This window comes from Meriones unguiculatus, chromosome X (genome assembly GCF_030254825.1).
Source record: "Meriones unguiculatus strain TT.TT164.6M chromosome X, Bangor_MerUng_6.1, whole genome shotgun sequence".
NCBI classification, from domain to species: domain Eukaryota; kingdom Metazoa; phylum Chordata; class Mammalia; order Rodentia; family Muridae; genus Meriones; species Meriones unguiculatus.
Genome location: NC_083369.1, coordinates 119,107,827 through 119,125,326, shown reverse-complemented (window position 1 = coordinate 119,125,326; position 17,500 = coordinate 119,107,827). Strand labels below are relative to the sequence as shown.

General features: G+C 40.3%; 1 protein-coding gene across 1 annotated transcript; it reads right to left on the bottom strand.

Moving 5' to 3' along the window:
* Positions 1-8,166: 8,166 nt before the first annotated feature.
* Positions 8,167-16,725, bottom strand: LOC132649946 (cancer/testis antigen 55-like). Its single transcript, XM_060374716.1, has 5 exons — positions 16,644-16,725; positions 15,670-15,854; positions 9,980-10,124; positions 8,971-9,083; positions 8,167-8,358 (listed from the first exon to the last, which is right to left on the bottom strand). Exons 1-5 carry the CDS (start codon positions 16,723-16,725, stop codon positions 8,167-8,169), a joined length of 717 nt encoding a protein of 238 aa, XP_060230699.1.
* Between the last annotated feature and the right edge of the window lie 775 nt (positions 16,726-17,500).

Here is a 17,500-nt window from a genome sequence, read left to right as displayed (position 1 = left end):
ATCCCACCCTCCCTCCTCCCTCTGCTTGCATGCCACTCCCCAAGTCCACTAATAGGGGAGGTTCTCCTCTCCTTTCTGATCTTAGTCTATCAGTTCACATCAAAAGTGGCTGCATTGTCCTCTGCTATGGCCTGGTAAGGCTGCTCCCCCCCAGGGGGAGGTGATCAAAGAGCAGGCCAATCAGATTATGTCAGAGGCAGTCCCTCTTCACATTACTATGTAACTCAATTGGACTCTGAACTGCCCTGGGCTACATCTGTGCAGGGGTTCTGGGTTATCTCCATGAATAGTCCTTGGTTGGAGTATGAGGCTCTGGGAAGTTCCCTGTGTTCAAATTTTCTTGTTCTGTTCTAGCCCCCATTTGCCTTCAAATTTCATGATTCCCTTGTTTTTAAATTGCTGAGTAGTATTACATTGTGTAAATGTACCACATTTTCTTTATCCATTCTTTAGTTGAGGGACATCTGTGTTGTTTCCAGTTTCTGGCTATTCTGAGAGGTGTAGCCAGTGGCAAATGTCATGTGTGGCTTGATTTTTGACAACATGACATTGCTAATCATTTCTTTCTTTTTTGCTTCTTAATAGAATTATTTTCAATCCTTTTTTCAAACTTTTTATAATTATTATAATTTATTCACTTTCTCAGTTGTAGCCCCCTCCCACATCCCCTCTCAGTCCCAACCATCCTACTGTGTCCCTCCAGCATTCCACTGATAGGGTTGGTTCTCCTCCCCTACTATTTGATCCTTGCCTATCATGTCAAATCAGACTTCCTAGATCCTCTTTCTTTGTGGTCTAGTAAGGCTACCCCACAAGGGGGAGGTTAACTTTTTTAAAAAAATTATTTCTGTTCATTCTGGAAGTACAGTAAAAGGTAGGTATCATAGAATCTATTCATTTTTTATAGATGTTTACAAGATAGAAAAATTCAGTTTCATATTGGAAATTATTTATGAATTTTAGGAGAGTTAAGCATTCCCTTGTGATCTTGGGTATACCAAACTAGATTTAAAAAACTGAAGTGAAATATTTCTACTTGGAACTCATATAGTGTTGATATTATAGCATTATTCAGTAGAAAATATGAAACAAAACAGGAAATGTTTAGACTTTTTATTAGAAATGTGCCTATGCATCAAATGCATAATATAATAACATCATAACTATCTGTCTTTGTGTATTCAGTATTTGTTAAATAAGGAAATGCTTAGTTGATATTGCCCAATATTTTTGTTTCTAAATGTATTATAGAAGTATTTCGTGATATAATAGATTTTAAAATAATTACAGGTACCAAAGTAATTTCATATAGTCATAAAAGAGAGTCCAGATCAAAGAAGGTGGGGGTTAAAATTCAGGGAATGAAGAAATGGCTCTGCTGTTAAGAGTGCTTGCTGCTCTGTCAGAGGATTGGAGTTTGCTTCCCAGAACCCACAACAAGAGGCTCACAAGTCCAGCAGCAAGACATAGGACACTTTCGATAGCCTCCATGAACACCCACATACATGTGTGTACATACATAGACACACCCACATAAATAAATGATAAAATTTTTATAAAAGTTATAGAGTTATAGGATTATCTATAAGTAGATAAGAATATCAAGGTCCAAACAGTAGTTTTAAGACACTTTTAAAGAAATTTATACTCATTTCTATGAACATCAAAGGTGAGTCTTAAGTCCAATTAGAGAGCTGTTATTGCAAAGGTTTTCATGCCCCTACTCCACCTTTAGAGTTATCCACGCCATGCTAGCAGTTGTGGTTCGTGTTCCCTCTGGCTAAGTAGGACTATTGGTTGCCTCCCTCCTTTTGAAACTTTTTTTGCCACCTTCTGGTACCATGAAATCTAGTTCCCAAGGAGGAGGCTTTCAGGTCAGATACAGCTTGGGTACTCTGGGTCTGGGCCCAAAGTGCGCAAAAGACTAGTTGAGTTTTTAAAAAATTGATTTGTATATTTAGCAGAGAATTGGTTCCATATGTCTGCCATGTAAGCTATCTAAAACATTTCTTTCTGCAAATATAATCTGTAACTTCTTGTTCTATAAGATCCCTTCCATTTACTACATCTGCTCATTAACCTCATCTCTATACATAATTGCTTTATCTAAACCCACAGGCGATGGATATATTCTTTCCTTAGAATGTTGTTAATTCCCATATTTTTGAAACCTTATTCTTTTGCCAACCTACTTGGAATTGCCACATTTTCTACACTGTAGCTAAAAATAGATTTATTTCCTTTCCAGTTATGAAGTGTTTGAATAATTTTGTTTCCATGGGTTTTCTTTTTGCATTGAAAGGAGTGAGCTACTTTGTCATTTTTTTTAACGTCTCACCACACATTTACATAACAGTACACCTTAAGTACTAGGCAAAAGTAACATGTTAGTTAAATAACTTAATTTTTTCAATGGATATGGGAGCACAGGCAAATGATGCCAGTTCTGGGAAGCCTTAGAGTGAAGCATGTGAAGATGGAGTGTAGCTTGAGCTAAACACTACGATCCTAGATAGACATCAGAAGAAGAAGAAAACAGGAAACAACCTAGGAACCTTCTACAGAGGGCTTCTGAAAGCGAGAAGAAGAAAACGGGAAACAAACTAGGAACCTACCACAGAGGGCCTCTGAAAGCCTCTGCCCTACAGACTATCAAAGCAGATGCTGAGCCTGATGGTCAACTTTTGGGCAGAGTGAATGGAATTTTATGTAAGAAGTGGGAAATAGTAAGAGCTGGAGAGGACAGGGTCTCCACAAGGAGAGCAATAGAACAAAGGAAATTTGAACACAGGGAACTTCCCAGAGACTCATACTCCAACCAAGGACTATTCATGGAGATAACCTAGAACCCCTGCACAGATGTAGCCCATGGCAGTTCAGTGTCCAAGTGCGTTACATAGTAATGGGAAGAGGGACTGCCTCTGACATAATCTGATTGGCCTGCTCTTTGATCACCTCCCCCTGTGGGGGGAGCAGCCTTACCAGGCCACAGTAGAGGACAATGCAGCCACTTTTGATATGAACTGATAGACTAAGATCAGAAAGGAGAGGAGAACCTCCCCTATCAGTGGACTTGGGGAGTGGCATGCATGCAGAAAGGGGAGGGAGGGTGGGATTGGGAGGGGAGGAGGGAGGGGCTTATGGGGGGATACAAAATGAATAAAGTGTAATTAATAAAATATAATAAAAAAATAAAAAAGTGTAATTAATAAAAATAAAATAAATAAAAATAATAATAATAAAAAGAAAAAAAGTGTACCAAAATGTAGTTTTTGTTTTATATACCTTGGGAAAAATATTGTAATACAGATCATTTAATTATCATCCACACTGACTGTTAATCATAATAAATAAATTATAAGCTGATATTTCAGAACCTTTTAAAAAGTCATGCGTATTAATTGCACTTTTGGATTTTCTAGTGTATCTGATTCTACACAATTTTTTTTCTTCTCCCTTTTTAAGTATTTGGTCTTATGTGGCTCACACTGGCCTTGGTCTTCATAAATACCTGAGAACTCCAAATCCCTCTGCCTTCATCTCTCTTCTGCTAAGATTACAAGTGTGTCCCACTGCTTTGTTTACATTGTGCCAGGGATCAAGTTCATTCATGCTGGGCAAGCACTCTACCAACCAACATAACTGCTCAGCTCCACCCTGCTTTTTGAGACTGGGTCTTACTATGTTGTCCAAACTAGTGCCAATTTCTTTATGCTCTCAAGTGAGCATTAGGGAGACTGGGAGTCACACTTTCTTTTTTCTCTCTCTAACCTTAACATCTCACTGGACTATTAATTCACACAGTGTGCACTCACACAAAGTACACTACTTTCATAATGTTATAAATATCTTTGATTCACTTGTTCACAGACACACGCATATATATATTATGGGGTGAATTTGGGTGTATTCTAATGTTTTTATGAAGATGGAATTGATATTATATATTATTTGAATATGAAAAGATTCTTACGCTTTAAAACTATCTTGAGAACCTGTGATGAAAAGATGTTTTGGAACTAAAGTATTCTTTTGTGCTTTAGGTTTTGGAGGATTTAGAGAAGAATTATAGCAATGTACTTAATAGAATACACAATGAGTTTAAAAGCAGAAGACTCCTCTGCAAAGAAAAATTACAGATGGTTAAATATTAAACTGTAGCAACATGGAAAAGTAGAAGCCCCAAAATATTTTGTTTTCCTTAAATACAACACTTCAAAAATATTTTTCTGTTAAGTTGAGAAAAATCAGAACCTGAGCAATGTAATTTGTATCATATAAGACATATTTCTTTGAAATTTGACTGTATTGTATATCATCATTGATCATTAGCTTTAAAAAGTGCAGTTCCTCTATTCATCTTGACTTCCAATTAACATCTCAGCAGCTTTTAACCTTTGGGAACTAATTTTTATAATGTTAATTAACTTTTATGAATAAAGATTTTGTAGGAGAGGCATTGTATGGGGACACATGCCTTTAATCCCAGCATTTGGGAGACAGAGACCAGTGGATGTCTGAGTTCAAGGCCAGCCTGGTCTACAGAGGAGCAGTTGCCTAAGATCAACAGTAAACACAGCTATTTACATTACAATTCATAGCAGTAAGGTCAAGGACATTCAGGGCTACATAGTGAAACCTTGATTGGAAAGAGAACAATAAAATGTAGGTTGGGTTACAGAATAAGTCCATTTCATATCAGTCACAAGGTACAAATGATGAGGCAGTGGGACACTAGGCAACATCTAACCCCACCTCATATGGTCAAGTTTCCACTGGGGAAGATGAGCTAATCAAGACTTATTTATAGAACATAGGTAAGACATTACTGACAAATGTGGCCCGAGGGTGGCCACACAACCTGCTGCTTTGTTGTGTATAGGATTAGAGAAATACACAGGTACATGTAGAGCATAAACAACTCTGAACATGACTCCACTCCAGCACACAGCTTCATTTAGATGACAGGGTTTAAGTCTCCTGACCCTAGTGCTCAGTCTCAGTTTCCAAATAAAAACTCAGGGACAATCCAGGCCAAAATGTGCTCTGGTGACTTAACACATGTCCCAGTCCTGTTCTGTCCTGAGCAGAAGGTTTGGATGGGCAATGGAAACTTAGACGCTGTCAATGTGTGAGTGATCCTCCTTAGGCTCCATGACACAACATCAAGCAGCAAAAGATGAAGGTCAGGTGACAGCAGTTGTAATACAGGTGTGAGTTCAGAGGGCAAAGCAGGAAGCCAGTCCTCACAGGAAGGCAGCTTGTTTTGCTTTTCAGTATCTTGGTTATTGAAAATCTTTCGGGGTGTTTTGATGAGCTGGGAGATATTTCATCCTTGCAAAACCCTCTAGCTGTTGGAGCATTTCTGTGCATATCTTGGGCTGATTAAAAACCAAAAGCCAAATTTAATGCCCTGACATTTTTTGGATTCGTTGTGTCAAGAGGGAGTAAATTTGGAAATATTTCAGTAATTCCTTGAGACGTGCCCCAGAAAACTCTTCTGGGCTGTGAAGAACCTTCGTGGTCATAGACAAATTTATGATTTTTCAAGCTGCATCCTGAATTACAGACATAGCAGAGCAATGAAAAGTGTCCAGGGCCTGAGAACCAGCATACATATTGGGATCCCAATCAGGGTGTTTGGATGGGAAAGTTGCCTCAAAAGTGAGTAGCTTTTCAGTATTCATACAGTGGCTGAGGCCAAAAAGCATTCCCTGACTCTGCTAATTATACATTCCCTTTCCTCTGAAGTAGATAGTCAGAAGGAACAGCTGTCAATTATACAGGTAGATCAATGAGTACAAAGGACAGATTACAGGGGGGTGGTTAGTAGAGAAAAGAACATAGATCAGTGATTGCTCCCTGCCTCAGAGGTAGTGGGTCTTGGGACAATCGAAAAACATATGCCCAGAATTGTCAGGTCCAGAGTCTGATGGGCTCTTAAATTGGGAAACCAAGGGCAGTGAAGGAAGTGGAGGAAGTTGGGGAAATTTTCATATCTCCATCAGGAGGGATAGTGACTATCACAGAAGGCAAAGGGGATTGGAAACAATACAGATCCAGAAGGGAAAGTGAAGGAATTTAAGATATGGGGGAAAGGGGCAGCTGTGGAGAGAGTGGGATGCAATGAGTTTGGGGGATGGAAGATGAATCTGGAAGAGATGGGGAAGTCAGTGATGAGAGAATTGAATGTGGGCTATAGGAATGATGTTGGGGGATCAGCAGAGAGTCCCTGACCCCTGAAGGCTGCATGACAGTTAGAGGAAAGCTAGAGATGGAGAATTTTGAAACCAAAACAGCAGGATAGTCTTTAGAAGCACAAATCTTAAGTGGGTGGGTTTTGAACAGGTGTCAACCATTGATCAATATAAAGGAACTAGTCAGGGTGAATGGGTAGGTTCCATGAACGTGATCCAAACAACACGTTTGTATCCTTGCAAACAGACAAGGCATAGGAACCTGCTAATGGCCATCCCACTTCATAGGAGGACCAGTCAATCTCCCTGTGAATGCAGAACCTTTTTTGGACAGTGCAAATTTCTATACTCTTCCCAAAACCATAGCATACATTGAAGGGGTAAGAGTTTAGAGGTGGTGGTCCTCATGTTAGGTGAAAACTTATGTGACTTGCATGAGTAAAAATTTAATATGAACAACCCAAGAGCACTAACAATGAAGAGAAGATTACTGCATTGAAGAAAACAGCAGCCATACCAGACTTCTCCAGCCATGTAAGACTTGTCACAGCTTCCCCAGTATTGGAACAAGTGAAAATCCAAGGTGTACATCCACTTCAGTGACTGGAAATTTCCTATCCGAAATTTTTGTTGTTTTGGTTTTGGTTTTGCAGAAAAAATTATGAAAAAGAAAATAATATTTAAAAACAGAACGGCAAACAATGGTTCGTAGAGAGTTCCACCTAGTGTCCGAATCTGGAGAAACTGGCACCATTTCACTTATGGGCTTGCAAAGAGCAGCTCAGCTTCCCTTTCCTAGGTACTAACAACAGAAAAGGGTCTGTGTCCAGGAGACAATACAGAAACATTAGCAGAGTAATCAAGAAACCTAACTAACTCCTTAGGCCACACTTGCCGTGCTTGCATTCAATCACTACCACACACATGGCCAGGCTTTCACTCAAGCCAAAGCAAAACCAGGTGTTCTTTGGGAGGGTCAGTAATGGATTTGAGGTGGCCTGGTAACATTCGTTTTCTTGGAAAACTCAGCAGTGTCTTCCAGACACTACATGGCAATTATTTTAAATTTACATTTCCCCTAAGTTATTTCACCTTTATGTTTAACCTTGTACAAACATCGAACTGTTTACTGGAGTCCTGGCTTGTAGACAGAACAGGAGGGGTGAAGACAAAAACCACTTGCCAGTGATAGTCAAGCTCTCAAATACCACTGATCCAAGGATGCACTTACATTTTGAAAGAGAGAGGCGAAATTTCATGGAGTGCAGCTATGAGACATTTTGATGCCCTTTACCATTGGAAAACCAATATGGACTTCAAGCTTTGATGTTTCCACCGGATTCTTGTCTAAAAAATGCTACTCCTATCCCATGAATTCAGTCACAGAGCATATGTTAGCACATGCTAGCATTCTCATTTCAGTGAAGAAATGAATTTCTAATAGAATGTTGAGAAACTTAATTCCTACTATTGAAACTAGAGCAAACAATACTACTATGCTAGGACTCTGTGTACAAGAGTCTTTAGAGATCTGCCCATAATGTTTAGCAAAACTATTCTAACAGCTGAGTGATTTAAAAAAGACTCAACACATTTGTCTATATGTAAGTGAAATGCTAGGATAGCAAAGAGGTTCCATGGCATAATAGAAGTATAGAAATAGAGTATAATAGAAAATATACTCTTGCATATGGACAATAGTGAATTTGACCTGAGCACAATTGTTTTCTTCTTCATTAAAGACCCAATGGGGCACATTCTTAAATGACAGAATATCTTCCAAAAAAAAAAAAAAAAAAAAAACTATGTTATGAAAAAATCCAAAAAAGAACAAACAAAAAGAAAATAACCCAAGAATGCTCAAGAAAATGTCTTGAATTCATTTACCTTTACTTTGCTCAGACATACTAGTTCATTGTCCAGGCATTATCACCCAGTAGTAACACTGGAAATGATTCACAAGGATGGTTTAATACATGTATGCTGGAATCATAGACACCACCCTCTGAGAATACTGTGGTAGAATGCTGTCTACTGCAACCACGTTAACAACGTCATATAACCCAGGTGAATAACCGGGGATAGTATGGAGAGAATCCAGAGTAAAAAACATACAGGGTTCCACAACTCCAGTTCTTCCGTTGAGTCTGGTAATACAGACCTATAATGAAAAATGATGGCAATGAGTATGAAGGATAACCCTCTACAGATGGCCCTCCACAGCCCCTCAGATCCAAACAGCAGGGCTCTCACCCTATCATGGCTCTGATCCTTGACACACAGGAAATGCTTGGTTACTGAGTCAAGACATCTGAGTCACCATCCCCCACTCTCTAATTAAAACAGGGAAACAGGAGGAGTCCTGGGTGTCTGCCCTTCATGCTGCCCAATGTGTGCTCACATTTTTCCTCCCTGGTTTTACAACTCACATCAGGCTGTACTGACCAAGGTCTTGTCTGCCTTCATTCGCATGCTGAACACCTAAAACCCACTGTACTCAGGGTTTTCCCACTATTGCCTCATAGCAAGACACTCTTGTAACTGTTGTCCACAAAACAGCCTAACATCAAGTAAAGCTCACAGTTTAGGAATTGAGTATATATAGGTTCTACATAACTTTCTGCTTATTTCCTTTTCAGTCATTGGACAAATGTGTATATCATTACACGTGCTTTGGCAGGGGATATACTGTTGCACATACCAAACAAAACCCTGGGTGAGAAAGGAATCAGGAAGGAAGGATAGGCAGCCACCTACCTATGAAGTAACTTACCTCTTGCATATTCTGAAAACTAAGTGGGCTCACGGAGTGAATGTTGACATCTGAAGTTCCTGGGATCATGGAATAGGCCACTAGCACCAAATCTCCCTTGAAAGGTCTGAATGCTGAAACAGTCAACAAAGTTAGAAGTGTAAGAATTGCACTAGGTTCACATCCCATTTCCAAAGGCCCTTTGTCACAGCAATATGCTGACCAACATTTCTTGCATGTAGGGTAACTTTTCCAAAGGCTTAGACTCCTCACATAGCTCAAAAGCTTAGGCCCTTTTAATGATGGGTATCTACAATGATTTGTCAGGCATTGATAATGACATGAGTTTGCCTGAGAATGGAAGTTATGGCCTAGGAGCACTTGATTTACTCAAGTGGTCGCACTGATCTCTCTTTTGAGGATGGTAGCTAGGCACATATTACAATCACATGCTTGAACTTTGGTACCTGGTCTAGGAACAAAATATTAGAACCTATCTAGTATTCTATCAGAATACCTAGTATTCTGGAAAGAGGACACAAAGGGAAAGAGACCTGTCTGAACCTTTGCTTTGACGTTATGGAAGTATTTTCAAGGTAAATCTCTTATATGTATGTGATGCTTTCACTGATTTGATTTTGAATGCATTCTCATGTACTGGTAAAAAGGCTATGATCTCAGCACTCAGAAAAGCAAGGGAAAGGTTTCCTATTCTCATGAGCAATTCTCACATACATTGTTTCAGGTAACTTTGAGGAAGTTTATATCACAAACCAAAAAAAAAAAAAAAGAAAAAAAGAAAAAAGCTAAATAAATAGAGTAGGGAAAACTACATGGACACATGATGATGACATTCACAGGGGACAGAATCTGTAGGCAATAATTAATTAATTAATTAATGTATTGTCCTCTTCCCATTAATTGTGCCTTACTGTCAACTTCAAGGACATTCCCAACACTCTCAAGAGCTTCTAAACCAAGCGCAATACCTATATGCCTTACCCAATGTTGTTAAAACTATAATTCCTACCTCCAGAAAACAGGTGTATAGGAATAGAATAATCCTTGCTAAAGTAGATGTTGCCATGCATTACACGAGTGACACATTTAATACAAAATTTCTTGCCAAGTTCTGATGGATCATTAGAGTCAACTGGATCATTCATAATTTTCACCTATAAGAGAAGGAGACATTAGCTACAGGTAAAACAGTTACATGCAGGATTTTGTACACTTACAAAGGAGTGGCCATCAAAACAACATATTTTAGTGGGTTAACCGATTGCAATTGACCTACTTGCAGGGCATAGTCCTGTGTCAGAGACAATGAACTTTATTATTCATATCAAACATCCCTCCTGCTGCAGAAAGCTTTTAAACAACTCTTCACAAACCTCCAACAAGCACTTTCTATTAAACATATTCTATGGAGCTAAGATGATGGAATAAATTCTCTGTGCTTGTTCCAAAGACAACTAATTGCCTTGCAAATGTGAGCTTCACATCTTTGTTTAACACACTCACAAACTTACCTTCTGACTTTAGGAATACAGTACTCTTGCTTTCTGAGAACTCAAAATTCAACAGTGTAAAATACATTTAAATATCTACTTGTGCACTAGTTGTAATTATGGCTGTAACTCAAATTAGAGAACCATTTTGCACATGTATGCAGAAAGAAATTGCTAGAGTGACATGTCGTGGGGTAATTGGAGGAAATGGGCTTTGAGGTACATGGAAAGGAAGAGAAGTGGGTTTCCTGGCAGACAGGAGTGGAGCAGAACTAAGTCAACCGAGACAAGAATGAGCAACCCAATTTTGGAGAAGGGAGGAAAGCATGCTAAGCCCTATGTGGACTGGGTACAGGAGCTCTCAATGCCTTGGAAGAAGTAACCCAGAAGAGATTGCAAAGACAAATCATGCAAGGCTGGCTCCATTTACCTACAGTCTGGAAGGATACTATGTTCCTGGCTTATCAAAGATAATGACCCTTATTGGAAGTAGTTCTCCTTTGAAATTATCAATGTATGTTCTTTATATGGAAATAGAATAGCCACATGAGCACAAAGCAGAAAACCATCTCCTACAAACCATACTGTGTAATTCCATTATCCAGAAACAGTGACTGGCTGCCTGTTTAATGTAAACTTGTACAACAACTCTGGAAATCAATCTGGCGCTTTTTCGGACAACTATTAATACCGTTTCTTCAAGATCCAGCCATACCACTCCTAGACATATATCCAAAAGAGGCTCAAGTACACAATAAAGACATTTGCACAACCATGTTTATAGCAGCTTTATTTGTAATAGCCAGAAGCTGAAAACAGCCCACATGCCCCTCAACTGAATAATGATGCAGAAATTGTGGTACATCTACACAAAGGATTATTACTCTGCAATGAAAAATGAGGAAAGCATGATTTTTGTAGGTAAATGGTGGGACCTGGACAGGATCATCCTGAGTGAGCTGTCCCAGAAGCAGAAAGACACACACGGTATATACTCACTCATATAGACATGTAATATAAGATAAACCTACTAAAATCTGTACATCTAAAGAAACTAATCAAGAAAGAGGACCCTGACTAAGATGCTCAATCCCCATCCTGAAAGGCAAAGAGGAAGGACATCGGAAGAAGAAAACAGGAAATAAGCTAGAAACCCACCATGGAGGGCCTCTGAAAGGCTCTGCCCTGCAGACTATCAAAGTAGATGCTGAGACTTATGGCCTACTGTTGGGTCGTGTGCATGGAATCTTATGTAAGAAGTGGGAAATAGTAAGATCTGGAAAGAACAGGAATTCCACAAGAAGAGCAACAGAACCAGAAATTTGAACACAGGTGTCTTTCCTGAAACTCATACTCCCCTTCCCTTCCCTTCCCTTCTTCCTTCCCTTCCCTTCCCTTCCCTTTTCCCGTCCCCTTCTTCCCCTTCCCTTCTCTTCCCCTTCTTCTTCCCCTTCTTCCCCTTCCCCTTTCCCCCTTCTTTCCATTCCCCTTTCTCTTTCTTTCCCTTCCCTTTTCCCCCTTCTTTTCCTTCCCCTTTCCCCCTTTCCCTTCCCCTTTCCCCCTTCTTTCCCTTCTCCTTTCCCACCCCTCTTCTTTTTTTCTCCCCTCTTTGTCTACCCCCTTCCTTCTCCTTCTTCCCCCTTCCTTCTCCTTCTTCTTCCCCCTCCCCTCTCATTCTTCTTCCCCCTTCCCTCTCCTTCTTCTTCCCCCTTCCCTCTCCTTCTTTCCCCTTCCCTCTCCTTCTTCTTTCCCCCTCCTCCCTCTTCTTCTTCCCTTCCTCTCTCTATTCCTCTTCTTCCCCCTTCCTTCCTCTTCCTCTTCTTTCTGCTTCCTCCCTCTTCTCCCTTCTTTGCCCCTTCTTCCCCCTTCCTTCCTCCTCCTTCTTTCCCCTTCTTTCTTTTTCCCCCTTTTCCCCCTTCCCTTCCCTTCCCATGCATGGAGATAACCTAGAACCCCTGCACAGATGTAGCCCATGGCAGTTTAGTGTCCAAATGAGTTATATAGTAATGGGAAGAGCTACTGCCTCTGACATAATCTGATTGGCCTGCTCTTTGATCACCTCCCCCCTGAGGGGGGAGCAGCCTTACCAGGCCACAGAAGATGACAATGCAGCCACTCCGGATGTGAGCTGATAGATTAAGATCAGAAGGAAGGAGAGGAGGACCTCTCCTATCAGTGGACTTGGGGAGGGGCATGTGTGAAGAAGGGGGATGGAGGGTGGGATTGGGAGGGGAGGAGGGAGGGGCTTATGGGGGGATACAAAGTGAATAAATTGTAATTAATTAAAAAATAAATAAAAAATAAATAAAAATAAAAAAAGCAAAAGTTAAAACTGTGCACACCATGAGACACCACAGGAAGACACATGGAAGGGCAGCAGAAAGGGCCATGTGTACTCACCATTGGGATATGTGGAACAATTTGTGAGCTGTATTCCTGAACACATGGTACTTATTTTGGATGCACTCATTATGTGTAGAGGGAGAAAAGTGATGATAGTTATTGTTCTAAGATACCTGATGGATGCTGGTGTCACTGACACTGAAAGTTCTTGCATGTCTTTTCAAAACTTAAATACTTGCCATTTCAACCTCTCACTTATTATACTACTGTATAGTTATCAGTACAGATGGGATGATCCTTCTCCCAGGATTGCTTGCTCTGAGGAGACAGAAGCTCAGTTCCTGTCTGACTGTTCACCATGTCAGCATGCAGGGGAATGAGCATTTCAAACTCTGACCCTTCTGCATCCTGAGTCTACAATAACCCACAGGCACACTGGACCCTAATTCATTTTGAGTTTTCCTGGCCAATTTCTATTCTCCAAGATGTCATTTTTCTCACCACAGAAATACCACTAACAATCAAAGCAAAGAGTGCAGATAGAGTCTAAGACCAAGAAAGGCTCCAAGATACGGTTTGTCCTTGCAACCAAATGGAGTAAAGTGGATGGTCCAACTCATGGTGCATCCTTCTGTTAGCACCCATATGTCAAATTCAAGCTGACTGTTTTCATGATGTATATAGCTCTCTGAAATAAATAGGGGACAGTATTTGAGGCCTGTAATTCCAGCACTTAGGAGTCTGAGGCTGCAAGTTTGAGGCTAGCCAAGGTGTCATAGCCAATTTGAGGCCAAGTGATGTATAGAGTAAGACTCTGTCACATAAAACTAATATCTAAACCAGAAAATTTACCTGAGATTGTTTATCTAAAACAAGGCCTTGTACTCTAGCCCTGCATGACATGAACTTATTACGTAAACTAGCTTGCTTTCAACTCACAGACACTCTATTCCCCTGCCTCCCAAAGGTATAATTAAAGGCATATACCACGATGTCAATTATGACTGGACTGCAACTTAACAATTCTTGCTAGAACCAAGAGATAGATGCAAACAATGAGCTTACAGGATAAAGAAATTTTACATAAAAACAAGAAAAAGAGGATATTGGTTACATAACAGGTTACATACACTGTTTTCTTTTTTTTAATTTTTATTTAATTTTTATTAATTACACTTTATTCCTTTTGTATCCCCCCATAAGCCCCTCCCACTTCCCCTTCCGGTCCCCCCTCCTCCCCTTTCTGCATGCATGCCTCTCCCCAAGTCCACTGATAGGGGAGGTCCTCCTCTCCTTCTTTCTGATTTTTTTTTTTTTTTTGTTCTTCTCAATGCAGTTTATTCAGGAACCTTGAACAATCTTCTGACCCTGGGGAAAGCCTGTACACAGCTTAAAATAGCCTCTGGGTAGCCAACCCCAGTGTGCCTCGTGGGCAATGCAGATAGGTCCACATACACAGAAGCAAGCCAGATCCTCAGCCTTAGCCAAATATGGAGTTGTTTGTGACAGAGAGCACTCACCATCCGGAAGGTGGAAGGCGGAAACCAGCTCCATTTTTACGGTGCTGCATTACACAGCTTTCTACAGTTCCCCCTTTTTGTTTTAGACGCATCAGGCAAGAGTAGAGGTCTGATCTCTAATATTAGAAATAAATTGGGACTTTGTACCGATGTTCATTTAGGTGTCATCCACCCAAAGAGCATCAGACCCGTCTGATACCTTTTTCTCAGAGGCGGGACCTGGGGCATCAACCCACATGCAATCAGACATGCTCTTCTCTGGGTCGAAAGCGGCTGACCTTGAGTGCAGTGCTTAGCCTTGCATCCTGAGCGTAACATTTTAGCTTTTTTAATAAAGAACTTTTTCCTAACAAAGACCTATGATGGGTCTTACTAATGAAAAGTGCAAAATTGCTTTTCTTTTGTATGTTTGCTTGTATGTTTCTTTTTAAATTTTTTAAAATGTATTTTTAAATGTAATAATTTTTAAAAAAATTAAATTTTTAAAAATTTTAATAATTTTATTTTTTTTAATTTTTTAAAAATTTATTACAATTTATTCACTTTTATCGCAGCTGTAGCCCAGTCCCTAGTCCTGTCCCAATCCTAAAATCCCTCCTTCTCCTCCTCCCAAGACTTTCCCCCAGTCCACTCTTAGGGGAGGTCATCCTCCCCTTCCATCTGACACTAGCCTATCAGGTCTCATCAGGTCTGTCTGCTTTTCTTACACTTCAAGTTTTTAGGAAGTTCTGAAAAAATTAAAACAAAAAAGAAAAGATATGATTTTCAGTTCTCAATTTGCTGGTAATCTTTCACTACTAATAATGATAATGGTAAATGTACCTTGTATGTCAGTACTAATAAAAAGGTTTTTCTGTAGCCTATGCCTGAGGCTATACATTAGAACAGTATAGCCAAACTTTATTTGAGAATAGTCATTGATACACAAATACTTGAGCTGATTATGTTTCTAGAACTAACTCTTACAAAATCTATAACAGAACATTGTTGCACAGTAAATACAAATTGAATATTGTATAAAACAGCATAAAGTACATTATGTTTATCATACTACTTCTAATTGTTTGTATTCATAAAGGAGAAAATAGCCTTTTCCTATCAGTGGAAGTTGCAGATTATATGAGTTCACATAATTGTCATTATTCAGCATGTTTACAGACTAAAGATAACTGAAACAAAACTTTAGGAAGAGAAAAACAAACCAATAAATAGAAAAAAAAAACATGATACTTCAACCACATAACAGAACAAGCCAATTAAACTCACCCTACATTAGTGTTTGTCTTATCCAGGAGAGAAATCAAAATCCCACTAGGTTAAGAGACTCTGGGAAAACTCAGTGTTACCTTGAGGGCATTCAGGACATGAGTTGTTTCATCTTCTTCCACAAGAGCGATGACATTTACGCCAATTCTTACAGGTACATTATCACAGACTACTTCAGTGTGGAAGAATATGGATTCGTTAATCCATCCATAATTGGTACACAAGCTGGTCACAACTCCCTGGACAGACATCATCCCTGAGTTACCTATTAAACAAGTAACAAAGGTCACACTGGTTCATGTCAAATGCAAGCAGCCAGTATTCAGAAGCTCTACTCTGACCATCTGTACTGTCTATTTTTATGTCAATTTGACACACATTAGAGTCATTAGAGTGGAAGGAACCTCAGTTGAGAAAATGCCCCCACAAGATTAGGTTGTAGGCAACCTTGTAAGGCAATTTCTTAATCAGTGCTTTATGGGATGGTGGTCTTGGGTTCTATAAGAAAGCAGCCTGAGCAAGCCATGGTCTCAGCATCAGCTCCTGCCTCCAGGTTCCTTCCCTGCTTGAGTCCCTATCCTCACTTCAGTGATGAACAGTGCTGTGGAAACAGCACTTTACCTTGAAAGTTGCTTTGGTCACAGTGTTGAATCATATCAAAGTAACACTAATACTCCATCCCTTTAGATATGAACACATATCATCACCTGTCTAACCATAGGACAATAACCATTCCCCTCCTCTGGAATATTCAAAAGCATCTTTCAAGGCAAGATGTAAAGTCATCTTGACAACACAATTCATACTTGTCTCCTGTTCTCTGAGTGAGTCCAAACACTGCCCTGTGTTAGCCCAACAAAGCAGCTTAGGCTACAGTTTAGTACTGGCCTAATTCTTGTGAACTCAGGAACATCCTCAGCTCAATAGCCACTCCGGATGGAGGCAGAATCCTCCCCACTGTTCCTGCCAGTGTTCCTCATCTCATGTTGGAGGACAACCTTTCTGGGGAGTCTCCTTTAGTGGGAGACATTGGCGCTAACTCCCAGAGGATTACCTTGAGGCTGTTTGTGTGGTGTCTCTTCAGACTCGTTATTCCACTGAAAGATTGTAGATATCTTCCGTAGAAGGTTCAGCATGATGGTATCGCCACCAGCCTGGGCAACACCCGAGGCTTACAGATGAATCACTAGGCCTCCTTTGTGTGTCTCTCGGGCCGTGGGCCTGATCCCCAGTCTCTATGGGATGTTAGTGAATGTCTAAAGGGAGACCCTTAGGAGAGGCAGGGACAGGGTACTTCCCTGGCTGCTGTCAGCTTCCCTTAATGTTCCCCAGCCAGGGAGAGCCCACCTTTATCCCCTAGCCAGCCAATGAGAGTCAGTGTTCTTGCTTATGTCACAGTTATAGCCAATAAAAGGCACTGGACTGAGCCATTTGGCCACGCCCACCCATTGTGAGTTCACCAGTAGGAAGGTCTCAGGAAAAGCTGCTTGTAGGTGCCCTTGGGTACTCCCTGTGTATGGAAGGCCCTAACCCTACATTTACATCACAGGATCACGAGTTTGTCTTAGGAGAAGTGGCAGAACCCCAAGTCCTTGATCTGCCCACTAAAAATCATGCTTGATGATGGAAATAAGCACTGTCTACATAGTGGCAGTTTGAATCAGTGATAACATATGTTTGGGTGGGCTGGGCACTGTGGCACACACCTGTAATCCCAGCACTAAGATAGTCAGAGGAAAGCAGGTTTCTGTGAGTTTGAGGCCAGCATGACCTACAAAGCAAGTCCACAACACCCATGGCTACACCGAGAAAATTTGTCTCAAAACCAAGCAACCAACAAATAAAACAACAACAACAACAACAACAACAACAACAAAAACAAACAAACAATAAACCAAAAGAAAAACAACA